General features: G+C 32.7%; 1 protein-coding gene across 1 annotated transcript; it reads left to right on the top strand.

Moving 5' to 3' along the window:
* On the top strand, window positions 1-27,755 carry LOC148867125 (putative LRR receptor-like serine/threonine-protein kinase At1g07650). The gene is made up of 26 exons (XM_088976461.1): window positions 1-4; window positions 51-171; window positions 12,680-12,712; window positions 16,255-16,416; window positions 17,044-17,115; window positions 17,216-17,284; window positions 17,368-17,439; window positions 17,526-17,597; window positions 17,753-17,824; window positions 17,935-18,006; window positions 18,101-18,172; window positions 18,287-18,361; window positions 18,481-18,552; window positions 20,142-20,213; window positions 20,344-20,409; window positions 20,592-20,657; window positions 20,765-20,800; window positions 20,962-21,005; window positions 21,960-22,360; window positions 22,434-22,632; window positions 25,342-25,485; window positions 25,997-26,115; window positions 26,237-26,447; window positions 26,558-26,795; window positions 27,097-27,247; window positions 27,363-27,755. Exons 1-26 carry the CDS (start codon window positions 1-3, stop codon window positions 27,753-27,755), a joined length of 3,108 nt encoding a protein of 1,035 aa, XP_088832587.1.
* The last annotated feature ends 191 nt before the right edge of the window (window positions 27,756-27,946 follow it).

Raw genomic sequence — 27,946 nt, 5'->3', positions numbered from 1 at the left:
ATGGGTGTATTGATGTTATTATATATGCATTTCATTTGTATGTGATGCAGGGGAAGAAGCTCTGAAACTAATAGCGGCGAAGTTGAAGATGCAAAACTGGGACTTCAGCGTGGATCCCTGCAGCGAGAAATGGAACACAAGTATGGAGTCGGAGACCATGAAGGCCGTCGTGTGCGACTGCAACACCACCTGTCACATCAACGTCACTGTAACGCTCACTTCAATTTTATATTCTTTTAGAACTGTCGTTGACTCGAATGATCGGACCGTTGCAACCACTTCCTTTCCACCCTTAGTCGCTACTGTGGCAAAAAACCGTTGACTTAGATGCTGTTTGGAAGCGGGCACTTTTTGGGACCAATTTAAAAGAAAAAAAACGCCTATGTTTTTAAGACCCATTTTTCATAAAAAAACGCTTCTATCATGTAGACAGTGAGTAATAGTATGCTGTTTGGTAAGGTGATTTTCATCACCGTTTTTCATGTATGTGCTGACAGGTAAGCACCACATAGAATATACATCAGTCAACCGTTGGGGGAAATGGTTCATTGATCCGTGAAACGCCAAATTTGGTGTTTCATGCATTGGTGAGGTTCTGATTTTCGAGACATACCCGATTTTTTAATAATCGGCTGAACCAAACAATGAGATACATGGGCGTTTGTTGAAACGCCTATGTAGATCCAACGTGGCATCGTTTTTTTGAAAAACGGCCACAGTTCCAAACATCCCCCTAATCATTGAGTCGACAGTGGCCAAAGCAATTTTGGTTTTGGATTGGCTTTTTAAACATTGGCCTATATTATACTTATTATTTTATTAAAACAGCCCATAATTTATAGGCTGCATTTGTTTGAGGTATAAATTCAAATTTTACACCATGGAAAAAATGAACCGATTTAGTGATGAGTGGAAATTAAAACCAGTTGATTTTGAAAATTTACACCTACCTTGTGTGGTTGTCAATGTGTAAATTCGGTGAGATGGTGTAGAGGAAGAGAAGACGATCTATAGAGAGGAGGGAAGTAGGGAAGAAGAAGAAGAAGAAAAAGGAGGAGAAGAGAGAAAGAGAGATAGATGGTATCTCGCCGGTGGAATCGTCAAGTTGGATGATCTCGACTCGGTTGGGGTACTGCTCGAGGAGGCTGACGATGGCGAGTCAATACTTCTTATTGCGGCGAATGCTCCAGTTCATGGCTTTGATGTGCTAGGGGGCCTCGTAGGTGTAGATCTTCGAGCTCTTTTGCTGCTCCTTTGACCCATCCTGGGTCGGATCGCTAGTCGTCCCATCAAACTTGATCCTCCTCTCCGTCTCCGACACTCTATTGTGGATAACATTTTTACAGAGAAGGAAAGGATTGGAGTATTAAAAAGAAAAGAAAGAGACCACTCTCTGTTCTGGGTCCTCTCCGGCTCTCCCTTTGGAGGTGGGTTCAGATCTGCTACTGCAACTAGTTGCAGCGACGGTGACAAAAAGAGAAAAAAAAAAAAGAAGGGGGAGAGTGGAAGAAGAAGAGAGAAGGAGAAGAGAGAGAGATCACTCGCAACAGAGCCAACCAGCCAGAAGGGCCGACTGGACTAGCGCTTTTTCTTCCTTCTGGGTCCTCTTCGGCTCTCCCTTCGGAGGTGGGTTCAGATCTGCCGCTGCAACTGGTTGTAGTGGCGGCGACGGAAAGAGAAAGAAAAAAAAAGGGGAAGAAGAAGAGAGAGAGAGAGAGAGAGAGAAGGAGAAGAAGAAGAAGAAGAGAGAAGGAGGAGAGAGAGAGAGAGGAAGAAAGAGCCATTAATTTTACGTCGATAATTTCGATGTATATATTACATCGATTATCGGTGTAAAGAAAATTCAAAATGAAATTTACATCGATTTTCGATGTAGAATTACATGTTTACCAAACGCATGTAAAACCGAACTGGGGTGTAAAGTTTACCCCGGTTCGATTTTCCACCCTAAAGAAACATAGCCTTAATCAACCTTTTACTAAGAATTATTTGTTTTGACTTTTGAAAATAGTAACATAATCACCTAAGTGGAGTGGAAAATGTTAGGGCATGAATAAAATGCCCCTATAGTTTGTAACTTATTTATTTAATCAACCTTTTACTAAGAGGTATTTGGATGGAAAATGTTAAAGGACATGGGCCCATGATTGTTTATTTCAAAAATACCCTTCAGTTTTTTACAAAAAACAAAATTGACCAAATAGAGATAGAGCCAAATAGAGTGGTTTCTTGTGTCTTATTAAGGGTGAAAATGGTATTTTCATTTTATTTTCTTTTGACTAAATTTATTTAAATGGACATTAGAGTCAAAACATTTATTCTCCATTGTCATCTAATGGAAGGTTAATTAAGTAAATCAATTGGAAATTATAGGGGTCTTTTAGTAAAACATAAACTATGGAACGGGTTCTAACAAATCCATTAAACTATAAGGGGTATTTTAATAAATGACACTTTTATTTATAAATAATACGGTATATCCAAATCTTGGATCTGAATTTGAATCCGATCAGGAAGCCAAATATTCAGATCTGATCCAATCAGATTTGTTTTCTTGAAAAAATTAATAAATTATTAAAAGAAAAATAAAATATACCTATTTAAATAAAAATAAAAAATACAAGTATTTTTTTAATTATTTGCATCATATTTATGTTTTTTATAAAAAATAAATAATATAATAAATTTACATAAATATAATATAAATAATATATTTATAAATAAATAAATAAATAACATATATATGTATTATATATATTTATATAAATAAATATACAGTATATATATATTGGCTAATCAGCATACAATATATATATCGGATCATATCTTTTCGGATCAAATAAGGGGTGATCTGAATCCAATCAAATTTCTGATCGGATTCTATTATCCAATCTAATCCAAAGCTCCGAACTAGGATGATCCAAGACCAAATAAGACTAGAACTCGGATGGGATCAGATCTTGATCCTATCCATTTGCACCCCTAATAAATAAGCTACCCACGTACTTGATTACCTGGTGTTTGATATCACTTTTTAAGTTTGAAACACTTGATTTCTAGAGTGTGTCAGAGGCACAAGGAATTTGAGTTTATCTTTATAATTAGAGGAAAAATGTCTGAACACGATTAGACATATTCCTACGTCTTATTATTATTTATTTAAAATAATAATATTTATTAAATAAATAAATAATAATATTATTTTTAATGCTATCAAACAATCTATTTGAAGGGTAAATTAGTAATTTTTACAATTTCAAATTTGAAAATTTTCTTCATTTCATCTTTTTATAGGTTCTAAAAGTAAAAAAAAAAAAAAATCCATCTTTGTTTGTTTTGTTATATTTCAAACCTAAATAATAGTTTTTTCAAATATAAAACTTCAGAGTTATCAAATGTCACCTTAGTCAAAATAAAATTATCAATAGAATACTATAAACATATGCAAAATTTATTATTGTAGTGAAACTAATTTATAAAGATAAAAGATAAAATGGTTTTAACTCTTAACATAAGATTTTAAAAATGTATAAATCTATACATGACAGTCGCATGCGAATAATTTATATAATTAACAAACATTAGGCTGTATTTGATTTGAAGGAAAAGGTAGGGAAAGGAAGGGAAAAGCAGAAAAACCTATTTAAGGTTTGTACATATTTTCCTTCTTTTCTTTTCTTTTCCCTACCTTTTACTTCAAACCAAACATAACCTAAACGGACAAAATGCTGAAGTTGAGAAGTACAAAGGCGTCTTTGATTCTTTGTGAACAAACAGATCTTGGGTACTAGTTAAATGCCCATTTGGGAGGGTTTTCACGCATTAGCTTTCGAAGTGCTGCAAGGTGAAAAACCCAGAAAATAAAAAAGGCTTGTATGAGCTAGAAACAATAATAATAATTATAATTACTAGTATAATTATATAACTATTATATATGTGTATATATACATATTAATATATGGGAAAATATGTGCTGCTGGAAACACATGATAACAAAAGGGCTTCAGCCAATCAAAATCCCGTGTGAATTTTAACAAATACCACCAGATTGGTAGCCACTTTTATGATATTGATTAATTGGTTATAGGTTTTCTCCTTTTTGGTATGATAGTCGAACCTTTTATATATCTATACTTAAATAATAAAACGGAATGTGCCAAGTTGGCACTTTTCTGCTTTTTTCTTGAAGGTAAATATCTTTTTTTTTGTTTTTTTAATTTTTTTAATTGTAAAATTGAACAAAATAACTCAAGTAACCAATCACCATTAAGAATTTTAATTCTCCTTATTAACTTACCATTAACTCTATCTCTCCTTATTAATTATGCCATTAACTCTATCTTTTAATAATTCTCTATCCTCTCCACTATTCCATTAAATTGCCTAAAATTCATGAACTTTATCTATATCTATCTCAATTTCAATTTAACTATAATTTTATATGCATTAGATATATTTACATTAAATTATAATTATTAATAAAGATTAATTATATTGAAACAAAGATATTTAATGATATATTATTATGCAAAATAATCAACTTCCATTTAAAAAGATAGTTAATTGTTAAGTTAATTGATCAAGTAATTTACACTTCAGAGTAAATATTATTTACTCCACCCAACAAATAAAAAAGGTTGAGTAGTTTTCTTACCTCTAGATCATAGGCCAACAGTTCAACTGTTCGGGTTGAATAAGTCAAACCATGACACGCCATCCATCTATATGTGTAGAATATAAGGTCTATATTGTTTTTTATTTTTTTATAAATGTAAGAGTCGAAAATTGAAATTTGAGGTCAATAATTGAGTTTTTTTTTTTTTTTTTTATATAGTGTGGTTGTAAAGATTATGAAAAACTATTCCAAATAAAATAAAATAAAAAGATCATTCCTTAGACAATCAAGAACAAAGTTAAATATTCAAAAAGTTTTCAATACATTGTATATTGTAACTTGTGAGTTGGGACCTAATGACTGAGTCAAAATTGAATTATTCAATAGCTTAGGTTGAACATGACAGGTTTTAAGAAATCCGGTGTAGGCGAAGCCGTGTAGAGATGGTCTAAGTTTTGGAGATAATGAATAGGATACTAGAGAGAGCAATGGCATCAGAAACAAAATTGATTTAGGGAGATGAAAAATGAAGTTTCAAAGAATGAAAGACAAAATTATGCTATGGTTAAAATGGTCAAGGAATGACTAAAGTTCGAACAGAACGAATATGATAGAATAGTGGAATTGTAAAATGATGGAATTGCCCCTTTTTCACATCATGGACCCTACTTTTTATAGATGAGAGGAGGGTTCACTTTGTGCATGGGCAAGAATTCTAAAAGATTCCCTAGGTGGTTAAGAGCTCTCTAAGGTAGTTAAGGGTTCGAGTCAAAATCTAGGGAACATATTCACTTTGATTTCTATGCTTGTAAGATCAGCTTTTTAGCTTTTTGTTCCGTAGGCCATGATTCTGCTTTATCTGCTTTATCTTATATCTTAGGAAAGGCATCTACGGTATAGGTGTAAAGGTGAAGAATATCCATGGCTACCCTCTGTAGAGAGAATCCATGATCCTCCTTAGGTGAGTACTACTAGTTAGACGACTGCAAAATGATAAGTTGAATGGTTCAACTATTTGAGTTAATGATAAGTTGAAAACATTGAATAAAACGTCATAACAATTATATCCATTTATATTTTATTTGAAAATAATAAAAACTAATTAACCATGCTAAAAAATAATTTTGTAAGTTACTTAAATAAAATAAATATAATTATTAATTATTGTTATTGATAAAAATATTTTTATTAATATAATAAAAATAATTCAATTAATATAGTTTTATTAAAACTAATATCAATTTAACTAATATAGAACTAATACAAAACTATCTAACAATTATTAGTTTTATAATTAATTTTTACTAATTTAAAACCAACTTAAGTTCCACTGAAAAATAAAAACTTAATATTGTTAATAAATTTAATAATGCTTAATAAAAGCAAAAATTAATAAAACTTTTTAATTTACTATAATTTAATTAATTTAAAATGAATTTATATTCAATTTAAAAATAGGAAAAATATAAAAGTCTCTTTGGATTTTCTAACAATCCTATGAAACTCCTTCGTGTTTTGACATTAACAAACCCCCCTGTTGTTAGCATTCCAAATAAAAAATGCTAATGTAATGCATTGTTTTTTTTAAATAACAAATTTATCCTTAATAAACTTAATTCACATGTAAATTTATTAAAACACCTTGAAAAAAAGATTTGCCTCCTTTAACTTCACTTCAGCATTTTTAACTTACTCCATCCAAGAAGAATAGGGATAATTACTCTTTGAATGTCTAGCAAAATAGATTAGTGGAGGGTAAAGTTGAAACTTTAAATTGTGTAGGATAATGCCTTAACAACAATAAGTATATTTTGGTAACTAAAATGTCTTTGTTACTAAAATGGAAAGCTAAGGGAAAGGAGACATTTGCACTTTATTAGGGCCAAAACACAAAGGTGGTTTATAGAATTGTTATGAGAGGAGATTTTGTATAATTTTACCTAAAAATAATATAAAAATAATAACAAACCAATAAAAGTTAATAAAATGTTAGCGTTAAGATACAAAAAATAATATAAATTATCTAAACATAGAAAATCGGCCATTCTCTTTAATGAGACACTTATTTTGTGATCGAATAAATTAGACATAACCCAAAAAGTAATACTTGAATTAATTGGACTTAGATGGGCACCACGTAATTGGAAATGTCATAGAGCTCCATGGTAGTGGTAGTGCGGGTCAGGTAGGAACAATGTTGTAAGTACATTGAATGAGCACTTAGAAAAATTTTTGACACATCCCTTAAAATATTCCAGCCTACCTTTGAAAAAGATTAAAAACCACTTTTGATAGTTGTTAGAACATTTATCAAGTACTCATTGAACGTGCTTACTATATTGTGCCTACCAATTTGGTCCCACCTCATGGGTGGGGATTTTGAATTTTGATTGATTAAAAACTCATGACCGGATCTAGTAGGCACAATATAGTAAGCACACTCAATGAGCACTTGATAAATATTCTGACAATTGTCAAAAGTGGTTTTTAATCATTTTCAAGTAGGCTGGGGGTATTTTAAGGGGTAGGTGTCAAAAACTTTTCAAGTGCTCATTGAATGTGCTTACAATGTTGTGCCTACCTGATCCAGTTCTGGTACGTGCTTACAAGTGTTTTCAAATCATCGTTGACCTGGACGGTTGAACCGTTCAACCCAAAAAACCATCTAGGCAACTAGTTCTATTTCACCCTTAACCCGTTCCTAGGTCAGAAATCGTTGATTTGGTCAAAGAATCGCTGACCTAGGCATTCGAATCGTCGACCCGTCGACCCAAGTAGTGGTTTTGGTTTGCATTTTTATAACACCTTTGCCCAATACACCACTAAACAAAGGCGTTACTAACAATATTCCTCACTTAGTGCTACTACACACAATTAGGGGTGCAAATGGATCGGATCATGATCTGATCTGATCCGAGAACTAATCTTATTTGGTCGAATTCCTTGATCGGATCTTTGAATAGAATCGGATAAAATAATAAGAAATTGGATCGGATTCGAATAACTCCCTATCCGATCTGATATATATTATATATTTAATACATATATATATATGTTATTTATTTATTTTTAAATATATTTTTATAAATTTGTTATATTATTTATTTATTTATAAAAACATGTATATATGATGAAAATAATTAAAAAATACCTGTCTTTTTTTTGTTTTTACTTTATTTAAGTTAGTATATTTTATTTTTCATTTAATAATTTATTAAATTTTAAAGAAAACAAGTCAGATCAAATCAGATTCGAAGATCCAATTTACTGATAGGATTCAAATTCAAATCGAGTCATATTAGATCCAATCGGATCGGATCCAACATATACAGTGTGATGTTGGATTTGAATTCGATCCTATCCATTTGCATCCCTACCCACAATCCTTCAATTCTTGAGCTCCATGAGAAAGATCAACCCTCAACAACTTCGAAGTCCAAAAACTCGATGCAACAAAATTTCCACACTCTCATAAGCAAAGATTTGTTCTAAGGGTTATTAAATGAACTCACTAACTAACCAAGCGTTTCAATCCATGCTCTCATAGCCATAGTCACAGAACCCCTTTGCTACATGAAACTGAACTCTGAACGACATCCAACTTTGACGAATAGACACCAACCACTCCTATCACCTCGACAGAATGCAAAGATCGCTAAACCTTCCTCTTCTAACTACAGTCGTGGTGTCCCAATCAATGGTGTTCCCATTATAGCCAACATGAGGAAAAAGATCCCCTTCCTAATAGGATTCGTCTCCTTTTACATCCTTCTCGTTATAGTTTTTGGATCCTCCCTATAAAGGGGGACAAAATATGACATCAGGAAGGAAGATGATCATTATCGTTATCATCACTAGAGACCTCCCAAAACTCCTTAGAGACCAAAAGCACTCACAAACTCGACCTACAACCTTAACCTAAGTCCTACCTCATCTTCATCATTTAAGGAGACCGCTTCATATAGCCTCACCACCATACTTACATATGGAATATGTTTAAATGTTAAATGAACACACACACACACACTCACACATGTGTATGTATGTATGTACGTATGTATGTTTAACTATATGTATTATATTTATTATATATGTTGATAAATATATTATTAATAATTCAATTTACGATTTGGTTTGATTTCTAAAATTCAATAAACTACACCAAACCGGAAAATAATGGTTTGAAAAATTCTCAAACTATTAATTTTAGTCTAGTTTAGTGAGGTTTGGATTGTATAATGAACACCTCTAATTAGAAGAGACATCGTGTGAGCAACACAGCTAAGGAGGAATTTGAGTCGAGTATAACCGAATATTGGCTATTCAAGCCTAACTCACCTAAAAAATGTTAGGCTCGAGCTTGAGCTTGAGTTCAATGATTTGAGCTGAAATTTAGATCAGCTCAAAAGCTCATAAGTTCGAGCTTGACTGTGAGCCAAGCTTTCTATAAAAATAAAAATTATACATATAAAATTATTTCTTTATTTTGCATAAAAAGAATTAAGAATTATAAAAATGATTTATTATCATACACTGAAAAAAAATAAAAATATTATATATAATCCTATTATACATATAATAAAAATGATATATATATATATATATATATATATATATATATATATATTTATATATGTATGTATTATGCTCACAACCTCATGAGCTTCATTGGACTCGATCTCGACTCAATTAACAAATAAGCCTATGTATTAGGCTCAAACTCGGCTCGAAACTCAATTTAAACTAAGCTTAATTGAGCTTTTCATGATCAATGGTACAATATTAAGTCATGAAAAACTCGATTTGCTTCCACCCCTAATCTCACTACTAGGTCATCGGTGGTCTCTCATAAATCATGATGCAGAGTTTAATTTCTCTCCGATAACGCAGATGTGACTTCTGAAAAAACCTCCAATCAGGCAAAACTGACTTTTTAAGATTTAACTTATTCTATTTTCGCATGATTGGCAATCAATTCAATAAAATAAAGAGTCTAGCGTTGCTTGTAATTAGAAAACAGGCAAACTTTTTTTTTGATACGTAGGTTTGTTGAGGGGTTATTGCCTCCGTTTGATATCGGCTTAGCGTTGACCAAGTCTGCCTAATTGACCACTCATGGCTCCAGTTTGGATCTACCGACTACAATACATTACTGACCACATTCATCCAGCCGTACATTAAGAATATCAGCGATGTAAAATATAACGATGTTCCAAATGTGCAATGTGTTGTGGTAAGCAAAATCCGAACTCCTATTGAATTCTCTCGTTTTTTAATCATCTTTTGAGCTATTTTCTCTCTCTGCCCTCCTCAGCCCTTTGATTATTCATACGTTGCCGCGTTGTTTCTGAAACTTAAGACCCAACTCAATTGTTGCCTGATCAAACGTCCTTATATTCACTACTCCTTAACGAGTTGGAGATTGAAAGAGTACTGAGAGGGAAGATGGTTTCGGTAACTAATCTTGCGAACCCACATAAGTTGTTGGCTGCTCTTCTCATTGTTACTGTGTTGCATTGCTTCGTAGAGTTGAGATCCGAAACCCAACGCTTACCGGATGAAGAAGGTAAAGCTGCTCCCCCGGCCCCCCTTTCTGCTAGAATCTTTTGTTTTAGAATGAAAAACTTGTTTGATCGATTTGAAGTTTGAATGATTTTTGTTTTCTTGGATTGGCTGAACTTGATAGCAGTGTAAGGGACTGTTTAATCGGTAATAAAAAATAAATATTTTGTTTTGAAAAAGTAATATTTTAATTGGATTAGTAGAGAGGAGAGAAACTTGCAACCGTCTACTCAAACCTTTCATTCTAATTACACCTAACATAAAATTTTGTAAAACAATTAATAATGAGAAAAAACCTCACTAAAATCCTATTCCAAAGCTTTCAGTCGAAACAGTAACGGCAAATTGTTAGTTAACGGCAGGTTGCAAATGACCGGAATTGCCACAGCTTCTTCATCTTCTCTTCTTGATTTTATTAATTAATTAATTTTTTATTTTTAAAGATAAAGAGAAAATTTTATTATCGAGAAACAAGGAGGGAATATGACTTGACCCCTTAAAGATACATTTATAATAATTTAAAATAAATAATGAATTGTACTAATTATAATAGGAATGACAACGGAGACCAAATTTTCGTCAAAATCAAAATCCCTAAAGTTATTTAATTAACAGATTTTTTTGAAAAATAAATTTACTTAATAAAAGAATTCAAAATATAAAATATTATAGGAGAGGTGAAAGCCCGCTTTACCCAAGCCCAGGTACATATATACTTGTAACAGATTCACTATCCGGCCCATTCTTACTTGGTTTGTTCGTGCAAAGAAAATTAATAATAATCAATACATGCAAGGGAACATTTAGTCGGTTAAGTCATTAAGCTGACCGATCTGTTTTAGTGTTTATTGGTCGCTTTCGATTAACTCATGAATTATCAACCCTACAGTGTCAATTCAGTTGCATAATTCTTTTTCGTGTTAAGATTGTGTTTGATATCATTAGGCTGAGTTTTTTTACTTTTTTTTTTTTTTTTTTTTCTTTCAAACCAAACACCGCCTTATTGGTAAAGCATTTTGGATAATTAATCGATAAATTGCCGAAATGATTTTCACATAAATGTCGATGATCAACCCATTATGTGAATTTTTCTTACTGGAGTGACTCATACATAACGTGTCAGACTGTCAGCATATATTTTTCATCAATTTTTATTAATTAATTACCTCAAAACATCATATGAAAACAACAATAATACCAAACACACCTCTCAAATCGTTGCGTAATGCAAACAAGGGTTCCTGCATCAGCAACAGAAATAATATCACTTACCCGGGCCAAATTACTAGGAATAACATGGGTTGAAGAACTACTTGGGCCTTTTTTATGTAGAAGGCCCAAATTTTATAAGTTCCTGTTTAGAAGACGAGCTTCAATATTACCAGTTTCTAATGACAAGGCCATAAATTTCGCCACGTCAAACTAGGGCTGTAATCAGATCTGATTCAGATCCAAGACTCCAATTACACTGGCATCCAGTCCGGTTATGTACCAAACCTTTTGGATCCAAATATGATATATTGGATTCAGATCAGATTTGGATTTTATATATGTTCATCTTTTCATATAATGACACAAAAAAGTTTTAAAAAACTAATTATTTTAACTTATATAATAAATGTATATGAATATAAAATATCATAAACTTTATATAAAATATCACATCTCTAATCATAAACTTTATATAAATGCATCTGATATCAATCTATACAGGGGCAAGCTAGGGGCGGAACTAGGGGTAAGGGTGTCAATGGACCGGTATTGGATTGGACCCCGTCCAGTCCAAAATCAATTTGGATGGATTGGACGGATCAACAAGACATATTAGATTGGGCCAATGCAGTCCAAAATATTTATTAGATTGGATTGGACCTGGTCTGTCTGTAATAAATTTATATTGAATTGAGTTAGATTAAGCCAATATCTGATCCAATGATATAAGATAAGAATATAAGTGTCAATAGACCGGGTTTGAGTTGAAACCAATCTAAATCAAAACAAATTTGAACAGATTGGATGGTCTAGACATTGAATTGGATCGGTCCAAAATATTCATTGGATTAGATTAAGCCTGGTAAATAGACTCACATTGGACTGAATCGGATTGGACCAAGTCCAATCCAATTGACACCCGTAGCTAGCCCTATGGTTTGACAAAAATGTTAGTATGTGCTGTGGACATTGGGGAAAAGGTGGCTGGTTTTGGTCCCCTTTGTGGGTTTGATGAAATAGTTACAAGTCTATACTTATAACCTGTATTATTATTACGTACTTATTTGCAAAATAAAAGATAAAAGAAGAAAGAAAATAACTGAACCAAGATTCAATTAAAGAATCTAATACCCACTACCTAGAACCAGCACTTGGAATCAGTTTGAACACTGCCTAGAAGAAAACCCCGAAACTGTGGAACCAGAGATTTGCACAGGTTACAACTCTGAAGAACCAGATTTTTTATTTTATTTTTTTGTTCTTATTCACTGTCCAAAATTGTCTTGGAAGATTGAGCATTGCCCAACAACCAATAGTGGTTAGAAGAATCAGATTCCAAGACTGTTGAATACTTGAATTGAATGAATTTGGTTATTCGTTTATTTGAACAGTTGAAGTTGAACTTTTGATTTATTAAAGAGTTTGACTATGATGCTAGAAAGACATGATATTGAAAAAACTTATAACTCATTAACCAGGGTCAGAAAAGTGATAAACAATGAGGTGGGTTTTGATCTGATCAGGGCCTTGATGGATTTTTAGCATTATATATTTTTCATTTTTAAATTATTGAATTGAATGCCGAGATTGGTAGACTATACAAGTTCACCTAACCTTAAACCTCTTCCATTTTTTAAAGTTATTTTTACCATCTAACTGATTAATTAGAGAACTCTAAGACTGGTTTTGTTTTTTTTTTCTAATTTTTTATAGATAATTTGTCAGTGTGCACGCCGGAATTCCATTAAATACATTGGAAGTTGGAATACAATAAAAAAAAAAGATTTTATATTACAGATATAAGATACAAATTATAAATTCTTTGGATTTTTTTATATTTTCTCTTTTTATTTTATATAGTGGTGTATTTTTTGTTTAGTTTTCCTTTATAAAGAAGCTAAAATTTAATGAATAAGAACGAGAGACCAAGCATTAATAATGAATGGGGGACCTATATAATGAAGAAAAGTCCCAAATGGAACCTTCACATAAGCACATACCATGACCTGCCTAGTGTATGCAAGCACTTGCACAACTTCGATCACTTGCACCTCTTACCCATTGCCTAGACCACTTGCTTGGGCTTTCCCAAAGCCCAGCCCACCCTGCTTGCACTCGGCTACCTTCCTTGTGCCCTTTACCGAACCACCCACCTGGCCAACTCCCTGCCCAACTCACCTGCCTTGGCCTAGCCACCCTTTGGTAATTAACAAGTCAAAAATCATGGATATCCAATTTTTTTTTTTTTTAAAAGGGGAAATATCTAGATCATTAAAAACAATAGAAAACGCGCAATAAATAATGTATTTTACTTAATCAAGTAGTCAATAACAATAAAAACACTCAATGAAAAACGGAAAGCCACTTAACATTTTGGTGAGTGCATAAAACAATTTTATTATTTTCAAGAAATCATCTTGAAATCAGCAAATCAAAAAATATAAAGAAAATAAATATATAAACATAATAAAAAGTTAGAATTTAATTAGAAAATTCAAATTACAACTATTGAACTAATTTAATAAGCAACAAAACCACAAAATTTTGAATTACAAGCTAAGAAGGTGTTGAAAGCACAAGAAAAAATCTTGTATATTAGCTTTAGAATTTTAGTATTTAGAATTGTGTATTAAATTTTATTTTAATTATTAGCTTTTCTATATCTATTCTATCTATAACCATTAATAAAAATGAGCATGCTTCTTCTGACTTCTAATCTTCAACACTTTCTTCATAAGCTTTCTATGCTTCCAATAAGATAACTAAGGCTCGAGCATTCGGAAATGGTTCAGCATCTTATGTACCAGAAACAATGTAGTCATGCCACCAAAACCAACCATAGGTTGTCAAAATGATCTTTTACTCTATTCATCTCATTGGACATCTCAGGACACTGTAGAACCTGAAAAATTAGTCAATTCGTTCTACTTCCTGTAAGGTTATGCAATGATCTTTTATACTGCACAATAAATAAATAAAAAAATGTATTTACTATTGTTGGATTCTAACACTTTTCAACCTTTCATTTTGAACTTATAAAGATGATGAACTTTTAAATAATAACAATAAAAAATGGAGAGCTATCATCTTAACTATATTGTGCTATTATATTTGGAACTAACTCTAAATTTGAGAACCTATAGAACTATGTGCTATTGACCCTAGCTATATATCTTATAATTGACATCAGTTATTGATTTGCCATTATCTAAGATAGTCTTTATATTCATGCTATCGTGTCTTGTCTTGAGAGAAAATGTAGATCAAATCAAAAGTTGAATTACAATAACGAACAATCTATAATCTTGCAATGGTAAGGGCTCCGCCTTGATTCCTTCTATGTCATTGGAATTACATATGAATTAGAGTTATCAATAAATGTAATTAATAAAGATTTCTCTGTACATGTATATACTTAAATGACTTGATGTCTCTCATGCAGCTCAAAGTTGATGTTTTTATTTTACTTTCGTGCTTATGGCTCAGTTTAGAAAGAATATAAATACAAATATGTACACTACAAATACATACAAAAATACAATGTTTTGTACTCTACATACTTGTATTTGAACTCCTTTCATAGGCTCCGTTTGGAATGATTACAAATACAAATACGTACATTACAAAATATACACAAAACAATACAAAATATAAGGGTTTGCACTCTACACATTTGTATTTGTACTCCTTCCAAACTGAGCCTATAGTGTAAATGCATTACAAATTCTTTGTTTAAGTCCAACTGGTTGTTTAAGCACATCCATTTTTAATAGGGAGATAAAGCGTAACTAATTATTAATAAAGAACAAAGGTAACTTATTATCAACTTTATCATTATAAAACAGGGTATGTTTCTTTGTGTCTTCACCAGATCATAAATCTTATTAATGAACTCTCCAAAATTTTATTTATGTCTTAAAACATTTTCTTGAAAGGTAAACCAACAAACTATATTATATAAAATTCCAGAAAATTAACAAATGTCTCAAAACATTTGTAGTGCCTTTATTCCCCTTCAAGATTGTATTATAGTGTGGTAACAAATGTCTCAAAACATTTGAAAGGTAAACCAACTGGTTCACTTGATTCAATCCTCTTGTTTGAATTAATTTCTATATTCACTAACATAAATGTTCTATGTCAAACTTCTACAATGTTCAATTTTGAAAACTTTGCTTCCATATACTTTGAAATGCTGAATTTAGACATTATATCTTTGCCTTGACTTTACTATTTTTTCATATTTAAAAATGGCCAACAGACCCTGACTTTTTTTTTTTCAATTCTATCCCTTTCTTGCATTGGGTTTGGGAATATCTCCGAACTGTGCTTTATTTCATGGGGAGATATTCCCGATGCTAGGTTGTATGATAGCGGGATCTGTTAATCGGATGCAACATTCCTACGGCCAAATCCGGAATAATCACCTTATTAGTAGAATCAGGTATTTGAGTTTTTTGGACCACTAGTTATCTCATTTCTGCATGATCAAGAAGGAACAAAATTCAAATTCATATCTTCCCTACCATCTACACAAAATTGGATAGCAGTTTTATACAGGGAGATCTTTAGCTGCATGTCCATTTTACAGCAACCAAACGGAACCTTAGACGCAACACGCACGTGGTGGAGTACTGACCACCCTTTTCACTGTCGTGCCAGACTGCCAGTAGTCGAGTCCGTTCTCCGTTGGTTTCCTTTCGCCGGAGGTCCTATGGTTCTTCCATTTTTGCTTTCTGGAGCTTCCTTATTAAATTATATATTCGATCGCCAGTCCTCACTAATTTTCACTTTTGGTTGTTAACAACTTAAAATTATCAGAAAAACACATGCGTGTTTTGATCTACTTATTATTAATTTCTATTTGATGCAGTGAAAGCACTGAAACTGATAGCGGCGAAGTTGAATAAGAAAAACTGGGACTTCAGCGTGGATCCCTGCAGCGGCAAATGGAACACAAGTAACGAGAAGGAAACCATGAACGCCGTCACCTGTTACTGCAACACCACCTGCCACGTTATCGCCATGTACGTCTCCCATTTCATTCTGTCTCTCATGGCATTCTGTCCAGATTATTAGTTAGCTACAAACAAACAAAGGCGTGTATAACGGCCGGGTTACAGAATTCGGTTCCGGCCGATCGATTTCATCTTCACACCAACCTCACAGAGTCACAGCACTTGCAATCGTGCATTAGAAACATCTCCCATAAATAAAAACATATATCAAATACGGAAGATATTCCCCACTTTCGAGAGGTGAGTGTGTGGTATGAAATCCGAAGTCAAGATTTCATCTTCCACTTTCGAGTGCTGCAACATACCGGCCGGTCTGGATATATATATCCCATCTACAAGAATCCTATTCACATCTACGAGTAGGGTTGTATGCGGATTGGTTCGGTTCGATTTTACATATACTTGTCAAACAAACTGAAACTGTCGAATTGACCATTATGCAAATCCAAACTGAGTTTTAGGTTCTGAGGTGCTTCTGGTTCTCGGTGGGTTTTAGGTTTTGAGGTGCTCCTTCTCAGTGAGCCCGGTTTTTATAGCTCTACCTTTATTGTGTGTGCTTGGCTCTGTTACGTTGTATGTGTGCGTGAAGGAATAGAGCTGTAGAAAGTCTAAATCAAAACCACTTATGGAGTGTAGATACATCAAATCTGAAGGTCTACAAGGAGTTCTCCCGCCGGAGTTGGCCCAGCTTCCCTACCTCCAAATAATGTAAGAGCTTCATCAGATGTCGCTTCGTTTTTTTTTTTAAACATCTACTTATAGCATACTTAAGGAACGTAACTGCAAACCTATTAATTTGTACGTACAGTGATCTCAGCCGCAACTACCTAAGCGGTACAATACCTCCAGAATGGGGTGCAATGAAATTGACGCACATGTAAGTAGAAAGTAGTCCATTTTTAGCCCCATCTGAAGCTGCTATTTTTCTGGTCTGAAATCCCTTAGAATTGTTATATGCAGTTCTTTGATGGCGAACCGTTTGACGGGTCCAATCCCGAAGGAATTTGGAAACATCACCACTCTTGTTGACCTGTAAGTTCTGGATTTTTGCTCTTTGGACTTCAATTGTTTGAATTCTTTAAAAGTATTAATCCATTAAAGTTGAAATTAATTTTCAGGACCCTCGAAGTCAATAATCTCTCTGGAAATATTCCTAATGAGCTTGGAAAACTGATCAACCTACGGAAACTGTAAGGCCTTTTTGATAATGTCTTCTGTATTGGGTTTTAAACTTCTATGATTTTCTCCCATTTCTGTATGTGTAAAGGATTTTACCATATCAAAAGGCTTTTAATTATTTGTCTCTTTCTCTCTCTCTCTCTATATATATACATGTGTTTTAAAGAGTACTTTCCTCAAATAATTTCACGGGGCCGTTTCCGGAGAGCCTCTCTAAGCTGGTCAGCTTGATGGACTTGTAAGTTTCTGTGGAATGGGGTTTCTCTGCTATGTTGTTTAAATCTGTAATTTCTTTTCTGGTGGTTATTATTCTTGTTTTTATTATTAACAAAGCCTCTGTCAATGCAGTCGGATAAGCGATAACAAGTTTACTGGAAGGATACCCAGTCTTATACAGAATTGGAAAAACCTTACAAGACTGTGAGAAATATTGATTTTGAATTTCGAGTGCCTTTCAGAAATACAAATCTAGAGGGTTCTTAATGTCTGGCTTATTGTTTCACTTTAATGACAGAAATATGCAGGCAAGTGGTTTTGAAGGGCCTATTCCATCGGAGATTTCTCTTTTGGAAAAATTAACTGACCTGTGAGTAAAAAGCTAAGGCTTTTCTTTCATTCATACTCGATCTTATGGTAGTAGTTTTCTAGTAATTGAAACAATTATCCTGTGGTTCACTCATGGTGGAACTTTCATATACAGAAGGATCAGTGATATAAATGGACCAGAAGCACCTTTTCCATTATTGAGTAACATGAAAAGCAACATGACATATTTGTGAGTTATTGATTTGAATGGTCATACGTACTCATACATCTCTCATAATTTATAGAAGGCTTTATGTATTATATTTGGTGATTTGAATTGACATTAATCCGGCCGGTTCCTTACTGTAGGGTGTTAAGGAGTTGCAACATCACTGGAAGTTTACCTGAGTATCTTGGTGAAATGAAAGGGATTAATACCCTGTATCTCTCTCTCTCTCTCTCTCTCTCTCTCTCTCTCTCTCTCAATGGCCACAACCACTCAATCTCTCAGTTGCATTTAAGGCTGGTGTGGAACAAATTGATTGATCCCACAGCTAGTAAAAAGGTTATAAAAATCAGATAATCCGATCTCATTATTAAGAAAAGTTAAATGGAAAATAAAACCATATATGGGAGCAACAGTTAGAAATTTGGAATAGCACAATGGACATAAAAATAGATTGGGGAGTCAAGTGATGAGCATTTCTTAGGGAAGTAAAACCATTGGTAATTTAGGCACTTTGTAAATGGGTAATAAATAAAAAGATAAAAAAGATTAGAACCAAGGAGCATAAAATAAGGATGGCAATGGATTGTGTTCCCTATGTCCTGATCTCAACATGCCTGAATTATTTACTATTTCTAGGGATTCAATTTTGGCCAGGTTAGCCCGAATCTATCCCAAAATAGTCGGGTTGGGTTGGGCCAGGTTGTTGAATACCAGATTATGGTTAGGATTGAAGTATATGAACCCAATTTAACTTTTGGTTGGATTAGGGCTGTGGTCTTGACCAACCTGATCCATTCCAAACCTGATTTAACTTCATATTTGTATGTATAAATATTATGTAAATATATATATTTATATAACATATATTAATGAATGTAAGTATTTTATATGTCAAAATTTTACATTTAAATTCAAATGTTTTCTAAAACATGATAACAATGTTATTTTACCCTTAATATATTGCTAAAATTGAATTAACCCGAATCCTTGAGTCTAGGAAATGATAACATTTGGGAAAAGAAGTCGAGAAGTCGCACCATCCCGATCCAAATTTGGGTCAAGGGTTCAGCAGCTTGGATCTGGTTAGGGTTGACCTCAACCCAACTACACACCCCTACTTATTACAATAAATTATGTCCACAAATTTTTTGGTAATTTACAAACACCCTCTATATTATGAGGTCAGTGACAATTATTCTCTTGAACTTTCACTTTGGAACAAATACACCTAAGCTGTTGAATCAAATTATAGAATGAATTGAGTTACCAAAACACCCACCTGAGCTTTTTCTTAATTTTCTTTTTCTTTTCCTTTTCTTTTAAACCCTAATTGACCCAAAAATACCCCTATTTTCTCCACATTAAACCAGCTAAAATAATAAGAATCATTTCACTGACATAGAAAAACAAGTTTCTTAAAATTCTTGCTAAATTTCACTGACATGAATGTCTCTTTATATCTTACAATATAAAAATTATCTACTCTTATCAATAAACCAAGAAAAACCAAATGAAACCTTAAACTTCTATCTATCAAAATGAAGCCTCTACCATTTTATCTATATATTGAATCCAGCCAGAAATTTTCAAGGATTTAATAGAGAAACTGAGAGGACTTCGTCTCAAATGATGAAGTTCAGGAGGTATTTGTGGCTGACTCCATGAAAACGGGGTCTTAATAATTTACCCTATATATATATTTATCACCAGTATAAAATAAATGCATAATAAATATTAAACATACATGATGCATGGTACAAAGAATCTCCTTCATAATACTCAAATTCATCCTTCTTTGCAGAGACCTCAGCTTTAATAAGTTGACTGGGCAAATTCCGGAGAGCTTTAAAAGCTTAATAAATGTAAATTATCTGTAAGTAATTTCTCATTTCATGAGTCCAGCTTTCTTAATTCTTACAGAAGATTCTTAGATGCCACTCATGATGCAAGGTGGTGCAATAAACTGCAAACCACATAATCTCATTAATTTGGCTTATGTTTAGATTTCTAACTGGAAACTTGCTAAATGGTCATGTTCCTTCCTGGATGCTGGATAAAGGAAAAAACATGTAAGTTTCTCTTTCCAATTTCTTAATAGTAATAGTATCATATATACTTGATGCCCGTAAAAAAATAAATAAAATAAAATATCAGTCTTATAAAACTAAAGGCTATTAATAACTTACATAACACCATTTTTTTTAATCTTTCCCTCATGAAAATAATTGTTCTTTTCCACTTTGAAATGCAGAGATCTCTCTTTCAATAATTTTACATTGGATAGTCAAGGGGAAAGTAGTTATTGCCAACCGAATAAGTAAGAACACTTAGCTTCTATGTTATTTTGACGTTCTCTTACTGGAATTTCCAACTTTATGTGCTTAATTTGTTGCTAAGGTTTAGCTTTTTATACTGCTTCCTCAGGAATTTGTTTCGGAGCTATTTTTTGGGGAAAAACTCGTAAGTTTGAGCTTTTCTTTACTAGAGAATTAAATCATGGGTTTTAGAAAAACTGAAGAAATACCTGTGGATTGTCTTCATCGTGTAGCTTTTTATTAGATAAAAAGAGTTCATGTAGAATATCATGACACTGAGTTATTTTTAACCTCATAATGATATAGAAGCGCAACTGTTCTATGCCACCAGGAACTTCCCTGTAAACGAGGTAAGTATACGCTATTGAAATTAGAATATATATTGATGCTTGTTTTTATTGGATCACAAATTTGTTATTTGATTTTAGTAAGCCCGTTCCCCCCAAAACCACCACCTTCTATAATAATAGCCTAATTTGCATCATCCATAATTAGGGTTGTGTTTGGTATCTTTATTGTTTCTACGAAAAATGCTTTGGATTGATCAATACAAATTGGCATTCAACTATTTTTTGAGGATTTTTATAGTTGAAACAACATACCCTAAAAATGCAAGTATCGGAGGTTGTTTATAGAAATGTTAAATTGACGTTTCTTGTTCCAAGAGTTGAATTCTAATCATTCTAATTAATACCTCACTAGCTTTCATATGTACGTGAATGACACACATATCTCTTACTAGTTTGTATAATCAACCCAAAACGTTTTAGGTAGAAAGAGCAATGGTACCAAACACAACCTAGATGTGTGTAAAGGATGAATTTCGCTACAATGACAAGTTAGCTATATATTCATGTAAGAATTAGCCAAAGTAAAATTTTAAAATTAATATGATGTTCTAAATGTTCTCATATCATAAGAAGTGAAAAATACTTAATAATATTAATAAACCTCTCATAAATATTCGAAATGAAATTTATAAAGTTCAGGTGGTTCAAATCATTCATATACTACTTCATTTTAGGATACCTATCAAGTAGGGAACATTTACAATTTGACCCATTGTGCATGTTTAATTGGTAAATAATAAATCGTGCTTAGGACACAAATTTATTTTTTAGGGTAGCTAGATTGGCTTAAAAGAATGCTCCTATAGTCACAATCTTGAACTGCAACTAATCCATGCCCATGTGGGGAGATCTAAAGTGCAGTAAAATACAAAGCTAGATGTGGTTTTAATTTTGTGTTAACCTTGATTTTGGTTATATCCTATGATTACTAAAGTGTTGTTGCTTTTGTCCTAGATGGATACCAACTCCATATAAATTGTGGTGGAGGAGAAGAAACCATAGGGCATATTACATATGCAGCTGAAGTTCCAAATAAAGATGGTCCTTCAATTTCTTATCCAATGACTTCGTCAAGTAAAGATGTATGGGCACTTAGCAACACTGGTTACTTCATAGATGGTACTGAAAACATTAAAAATACCTTTACAGCAACAGATACATATAGCCTCTTAAACAACTCACAAGACTCTCTTCTGTACAAGTCAGCTCGTATTTCTCCGATCTCTCTCACATATTATGGTTATTGTATGAAGAATGGAAGTTACAAAGTCAAACTCCACTTCGCAGAAATCATGTTTACCAATGAAAGAAATTACAGCAGCCTTGTGAGACGTGTATTTGATGTTTATATTCAGGTAGATGTTAATTAATCATGCAGTATAGAGATATATCATATATGGAAGGTCTGACTGTAATTATTTTATACAGGGACAATTGGTACTGGAAGATTTCAATATAGCAGATAAAGCAGGTGGAGCAGGCAAGCCAATCATAGAAACCCTTGACCAGGTTAATGTAACAGATGGAACTTTGGAAATTCACTTCTATTGGGCTGGAAAAGGGACAAATTCAATTCCTTACAGAGGAGTTTATGGTCCCTTGGTATCAGCTATCTCCGTGGAGCCTAGTAAGTTGAATGCTTTTCCATGGCTTCCTCTTTTAATAGTGGTTTGTCTGAGTACTTTGATCTAGAGAGGAGATAGGAGACACATTCTATGCACTAAAAGTATGCTACAATTACTGACTGCTTTGACTTAAATGGTACCTATTCATCATCTTTATTTTTTTAATATCTTGTAGGCAATTTCTATAATCTACAATTCAAGGCCAACTCAAACAATAAACTAAATTAATTGTCGTCAGGAAAATGCTAACATAACAAGGGCTTGGCCATCACAAAGCTAATAAAACAATGCATGCCAGGTTTCTCCTTTTTTGAATTTTTCTTATTTTCTTTTGCTTTAAAAATATTAAAAATAATCATTGCCAATTTTAATTAGACAATCATATCATGTCACCAATAAAGATGTACACTATTATCAATATATTATATTATTAAAGAGAGAGAGAGAAAGAGGGAGAGTGGAACAGAATAAAGAACAAAAACAAAAAAACCCAACCCTAATATTAATAAAATATAAAATATTATTAAAATATAATTCACTTTCCCTTAACAAATCCCATGCATTAGTATTAATTATTAAATATAATAATATATACAATAAAATATTAATAACTAAAATAATAATAATAATATATTATTAAAATTTTGATAATAAAAAATATTAAAATTAAGAAAATAAACCATCTGCATTCCATTTAAAAATTAATTAAAATAATAAAATTAATAATGGCCCAATTAGAAATGTCATAAGACTCCTACTTAAGGATGATCATTAATAACTTATTTTGACTCAACTAGACCTATATGGATGATATTTTCCCCATCCTCGTCAGGTACCTGGCTTCCCCAACTTTTGATGGGGTTGAGGATGCTTGGCAGGGACAAGAGGATTTACAAATAAAATAATCTTTTATTTATTTAAAAAAAGAGGGCACGAACAAGGGTTGATAGTGATACCGACCAAAGACGAGGAAGAGGATGGGGAGTGAATTCCCTGTCCCACCCAACTCTGATTATAGGGATTCTTATAGCCAATAGGGGTCGAGGTTGGGGATAGGGAGGATTTGTTTCAAAGTCGGGGTTGAAAACAAAGAGTATGGTCCCTACCTCGAACCTACCCCATTGCCATTCCTATAGACCTACCCAATTGTAAACGAATTAGATTCATATTGGATCTGATTACATCTGCATCTACATTAGCATTCGATTATGAAATCTCTAGATTCGCATTTGCATCCAATTATTATATAAGATTTTGGATCAAATTTGGATTTTGTATATAACCATCTTATTGTGTTTAAGTTGACAAAAAATTTTAAAAAGTTTTAGGAAACTAATTATTTTTAAAGTATATATGTATAATAAATGTATATAAAAATAAAATATCAAATTTATCACTTACAAACTTTATATAATTATACATAATATCTATATGTATACCTAATTATACTACATGTATACATAAAATAATAATTTTTTATTGAACTAGGGTTTTAGTTGGATCGGATGGGGTTAAATCCGCATCTAATCTGATTATTAATCAAATGCTAGTTCTAACATCCAAATTTAGGATAATTAAATAATTTAGAGTCGAATTGGGTATTAGACTTTTAGAGTCCATTGATAGACCTAATAGACAGAGCCCAAGCTAAGAAACCCAAAACCCCTAGAAATTAACATAGGGAAACTTGTCCAGATCCTTGACAAATATTATTACACTTGGGGTGTGGGCTGGGTTACCAAGCAACCTTAAAAATTGCTAATACACTATAAAAATCTGGCTTGAGGTATTTTATTTATTTATTTTTGTTCATTAGGCTACACAATGGAGGTATCCCATCCATCATAGCTCCTTTGGCCTCAACATTAATGGTTTTCATCTTGAAATAGTTAAATATCTAAAATTAATGCATGCATGGGTTGTACTTAGTTTGGTTCAGTCAAATTATGAATGATACATTGCTCTTAGTGGTGTAACTTAGGGAGTTGGATCAAGTTGAGGATCAACCAAAGCCCAACCTGAAGTCTTAAACCTCAAGCTTAGACATAGGCTTGGATTAATTTAATTATGACTACAACCTAATTTCATATATTTTACTAATATTTATGTATTTTAAATATTTAAGTAATATTTATAAAACAAATTGTAACATTTAACATTAATAAAGTAAAATAAATAAAATAAAGCACTAGCATACCAAATTACTAAATTATTTTTATAACAAATCACTAAAATAAAGATTTATTATTTTAAACAAATATAGATTCCTTTGTTATAATAGTTATCAGTTTCTATTGTCTCACTTTCTCTTGACAAATCCCATGCATCGCATAAGTCCCCACTAATAATTCATAAAAGGAGAAGTAATTCCCATCTGCATTTATTTGTACAAAAGCCAAATCATTTTGGGTTTTATCCTTTCAAGTCTCCATAACAATCAAGACAGCAATAAAGTGAAAATTAAAGAAATGAACACTGGTTATGAAGGGAAGGTGATCTGTATTGATAGACATGATGACTGCTTGCCTATGGTTTGGATTTTTATTTCAAGTTAGCCAATAATTATGGTTCTTCTGACAATTGATTTATCAATTCCTATCAACACAACATTTATCAATATCATGCAACTTTCAAAAATTTGGTGATACTTATGAAACATTCATCTCTCAACAATCCGGTATGCATGAATCTGATATTGTTTATTCTTGCAGACTTCCCAATCCCTTCAGAAGGTGAAAAGGTATCGGCAAGTGTTGTTGCTGGAATTGTGATTTCAGTGTTAGCCTTTATCTTCTTGGTTTTGGGTATCCTTTGGTGGAGAGGCTATCTAGGATGCAAAAACACAATAGACAAAGGTATGATTTAACCAATAATGAAATCGTAGCAAAATGGATTGAAAAGGTAATTAGTACTTTATTAGAAAAAAAAAAACAATTAAGAAAAAAGTAACAAATGCTATTGTCATAAAACAATTAATAATGATTGTAGCAGCCTAACAGGAACTATTCAACTTTAGCTTTTGATATCCTACTGAAATTTCCTTTATCCATTTTAAATATTGCTTTTGTGCTTTTTAGAAATCTAATTGATTATATGTTGTAAATCCAATTTCTCCTTCAATAAAATATTATAATTTTATACTACATATAAGACTTAATAACAATTTCAAAATTCAAAAATGCAAGGTCATTACGACTTAATTACTTTCTATTTACATTCTTCTTTTCTTTCATGCCTCCGGTGACATAATCTTGGATATCATGATTATGGATAATGCAATTTAATAGGGTCCTTTTGTTTTCCTTGGTAATAGCACTTTTTTTGTATTTGAGACACATCTCACATATAGTTTTCCTTCCTTAACAGATCTGAGAGGCTTGGATCTACAAACCGGATCCTTTACACTAAGGCAAATTAAAGCTGCAACAAACAATTTTCATGCGGCAAATAAGATTGGAGAGGGTGGTTTTGGGTCAGTTTATAAGGTATTCTACATAAGATGATATTGTCATAATCTATTACTCTCAATTTCATAAAAATCTACATGTCTCTTGTAAATGTTAAGTAGAAGGAACTATACATTATTAGTTTATTATTCAAATGTAGGGACTCTTATCAGATGGGACTATAATGGCAGTTAAGCAACTTTCTTCCAAATCAAAGCAAGGGAATCGTGAATTTGTCAATGAGATAGGCATGATTTCTGCACTGCAACACCCTCATCTTGTAAAGCTTTACGGATGTTGTATTGAAGGAAATCAATTATTGCTGGTATATGAGTACATGGAAAATAATAGTCTTGCTCGTGCCTTGTTTGGTAAGTTTGGCATTGTTTGCTTGACTTCATTCTTCTATTTCTTCTTCTTCTTCTTCTTCATGGCACATACAGTAGATAACTCTGAATTTTGTAAATTTGATGATGTGAAGGCCCAGAAGAATACCAACTGAAACTCGATTGGCCAACTAGGTATAAGATCTGTGTTGGGATTGCAAGAGGTTTGACTTATCTTCATGAAGGGTCAAGATTGAAGATTGTTCATAGGGACATCAAAGCTACTAATGTACTTCTTGATAAAGATCTTAACCCAAAGATATCTGATTTTGGCTTGGCCAAGCTTGATGATGAGGAGAACACTCACATAAGCACTCGAGTTGCTGGAACTTTGTGAGTTATAACACTACACATTTTGTCTTCATCATTTATAGTTGTGAGTTCTTTTCATTATGTCTTAGTGAGAAAGGCAAGAAAAAAAGAAATGGAATCTTCCATCTTTGGGGCCCAAAAGGGTCTCTAAAGTTCTACATCTAAATCTATAAATAGGTTAAAGTTGATCGATCCTAAACCCATTGTTTAGCCCTTCAAAAATATATAAAAAAAAGAGAAGTAATAACTGCTATAACTTCATGGGTTTATCTCACATTCTCACGTATAGATAATATGTTATTTGATAATCTTCACTTTATAGTGGATACATGGCACCGGAGTATGCAATGAGGGGCTACTTGACAGACAAAGCAGATGTTTACAGTTTCGGAGTTGTTGCCTTGGAAATTGTTAGTGGGAGGTCGAACACTAGTTTCAGGCCAAAGGAGGAACGTATTTATCTTCTTGATTGGGTAATTCAGACTTTCTTAATTGATAAAAAATATTTATCCCTCATTATACAAGTTTTTAATCAGATTAGTTACAGGCTTATGCTTTCTTGTTGTTTTTTCTTCAAATATTTTCTAGGCCCTTATTCTGAAAGAGAAGGGAAATTTGATGGATCTAGTGGATCCACGGTTGGGACTAGATTTCAGTAAGGAAGACGTTATGGCCATGATTAATGTGGCTCTCTTGTGCACCAATGCATGTTCTCAATTGAGGCCACCCATGTCTGTTGTGGTGAGCATGCTTGAAGGCCGAGTCCCTGTTCAGGAGTTTGTCTCAGACCCAAGTCTCTTCAGTGATGAAGAGAAGTGCAAGGATTTGATGAATTATTTTCAGCAGAACCAAGATTGTAGCATCAATGAGAGCCAGACCCAAAGAATGTTGAATGATGCACGTTGGACTGGGTCTTCAACTTCTGCCCATGACCTTTACCCAATCAATCTGGATTCTGAATATTTGAATCATAGAGCATAGAGTTGTTATATGTTATCTCCATTACTTTACTATGTTTTCTCATATCTTTTTGATGATCATATATAGACTTCTAAGTTTCCATAATAAGAGATACAAGTTTTGCAATTTTATTGCAAGCGAGTGTACACTTAGAAAATAATGTGTGAATTATCCTACATTCAGATGTTACAACTTGCATCCAAATAATAATT

Source organism: Nelumbo lutea, chromosome 3 (genome assembly GCF_056320005.1).
Source record: "Nelumbo lutea isolate HS-2025 chromosome 3, American lotus-T2T, whole genome shotgun sequence".
Taxonomy (NCBI): Eukaryota; Viridiplantae; Streptophyta; class Magnoliopsida; order Proteales; family Nelumbonaceae; genus Nelumbo; species Nelumbo lutea.
Note: the sequence above shows the minus strand (reverse complement) of the source record. Positions and strands in the feature narration are given on the sequence as shown.

Coding starts and splice junctions, on each gene's coding strand:
- LOC148867125 (XM_088976461.1), top strand. Junction 20,410..20,591: donor CTGGATAAAGGAAAAAACAT/GTAAGTTTCTCT, acceptor TTTGAAATGCAG/AGATCTCTCTTTCAATAATT. Junction 20,658..20,764: donor AGTTATTGCCAACCGAATAA/GTAAGAACACTT, acceptor CTGCTTCCTCAG/GAATTTGTTTCGGAGCTATT.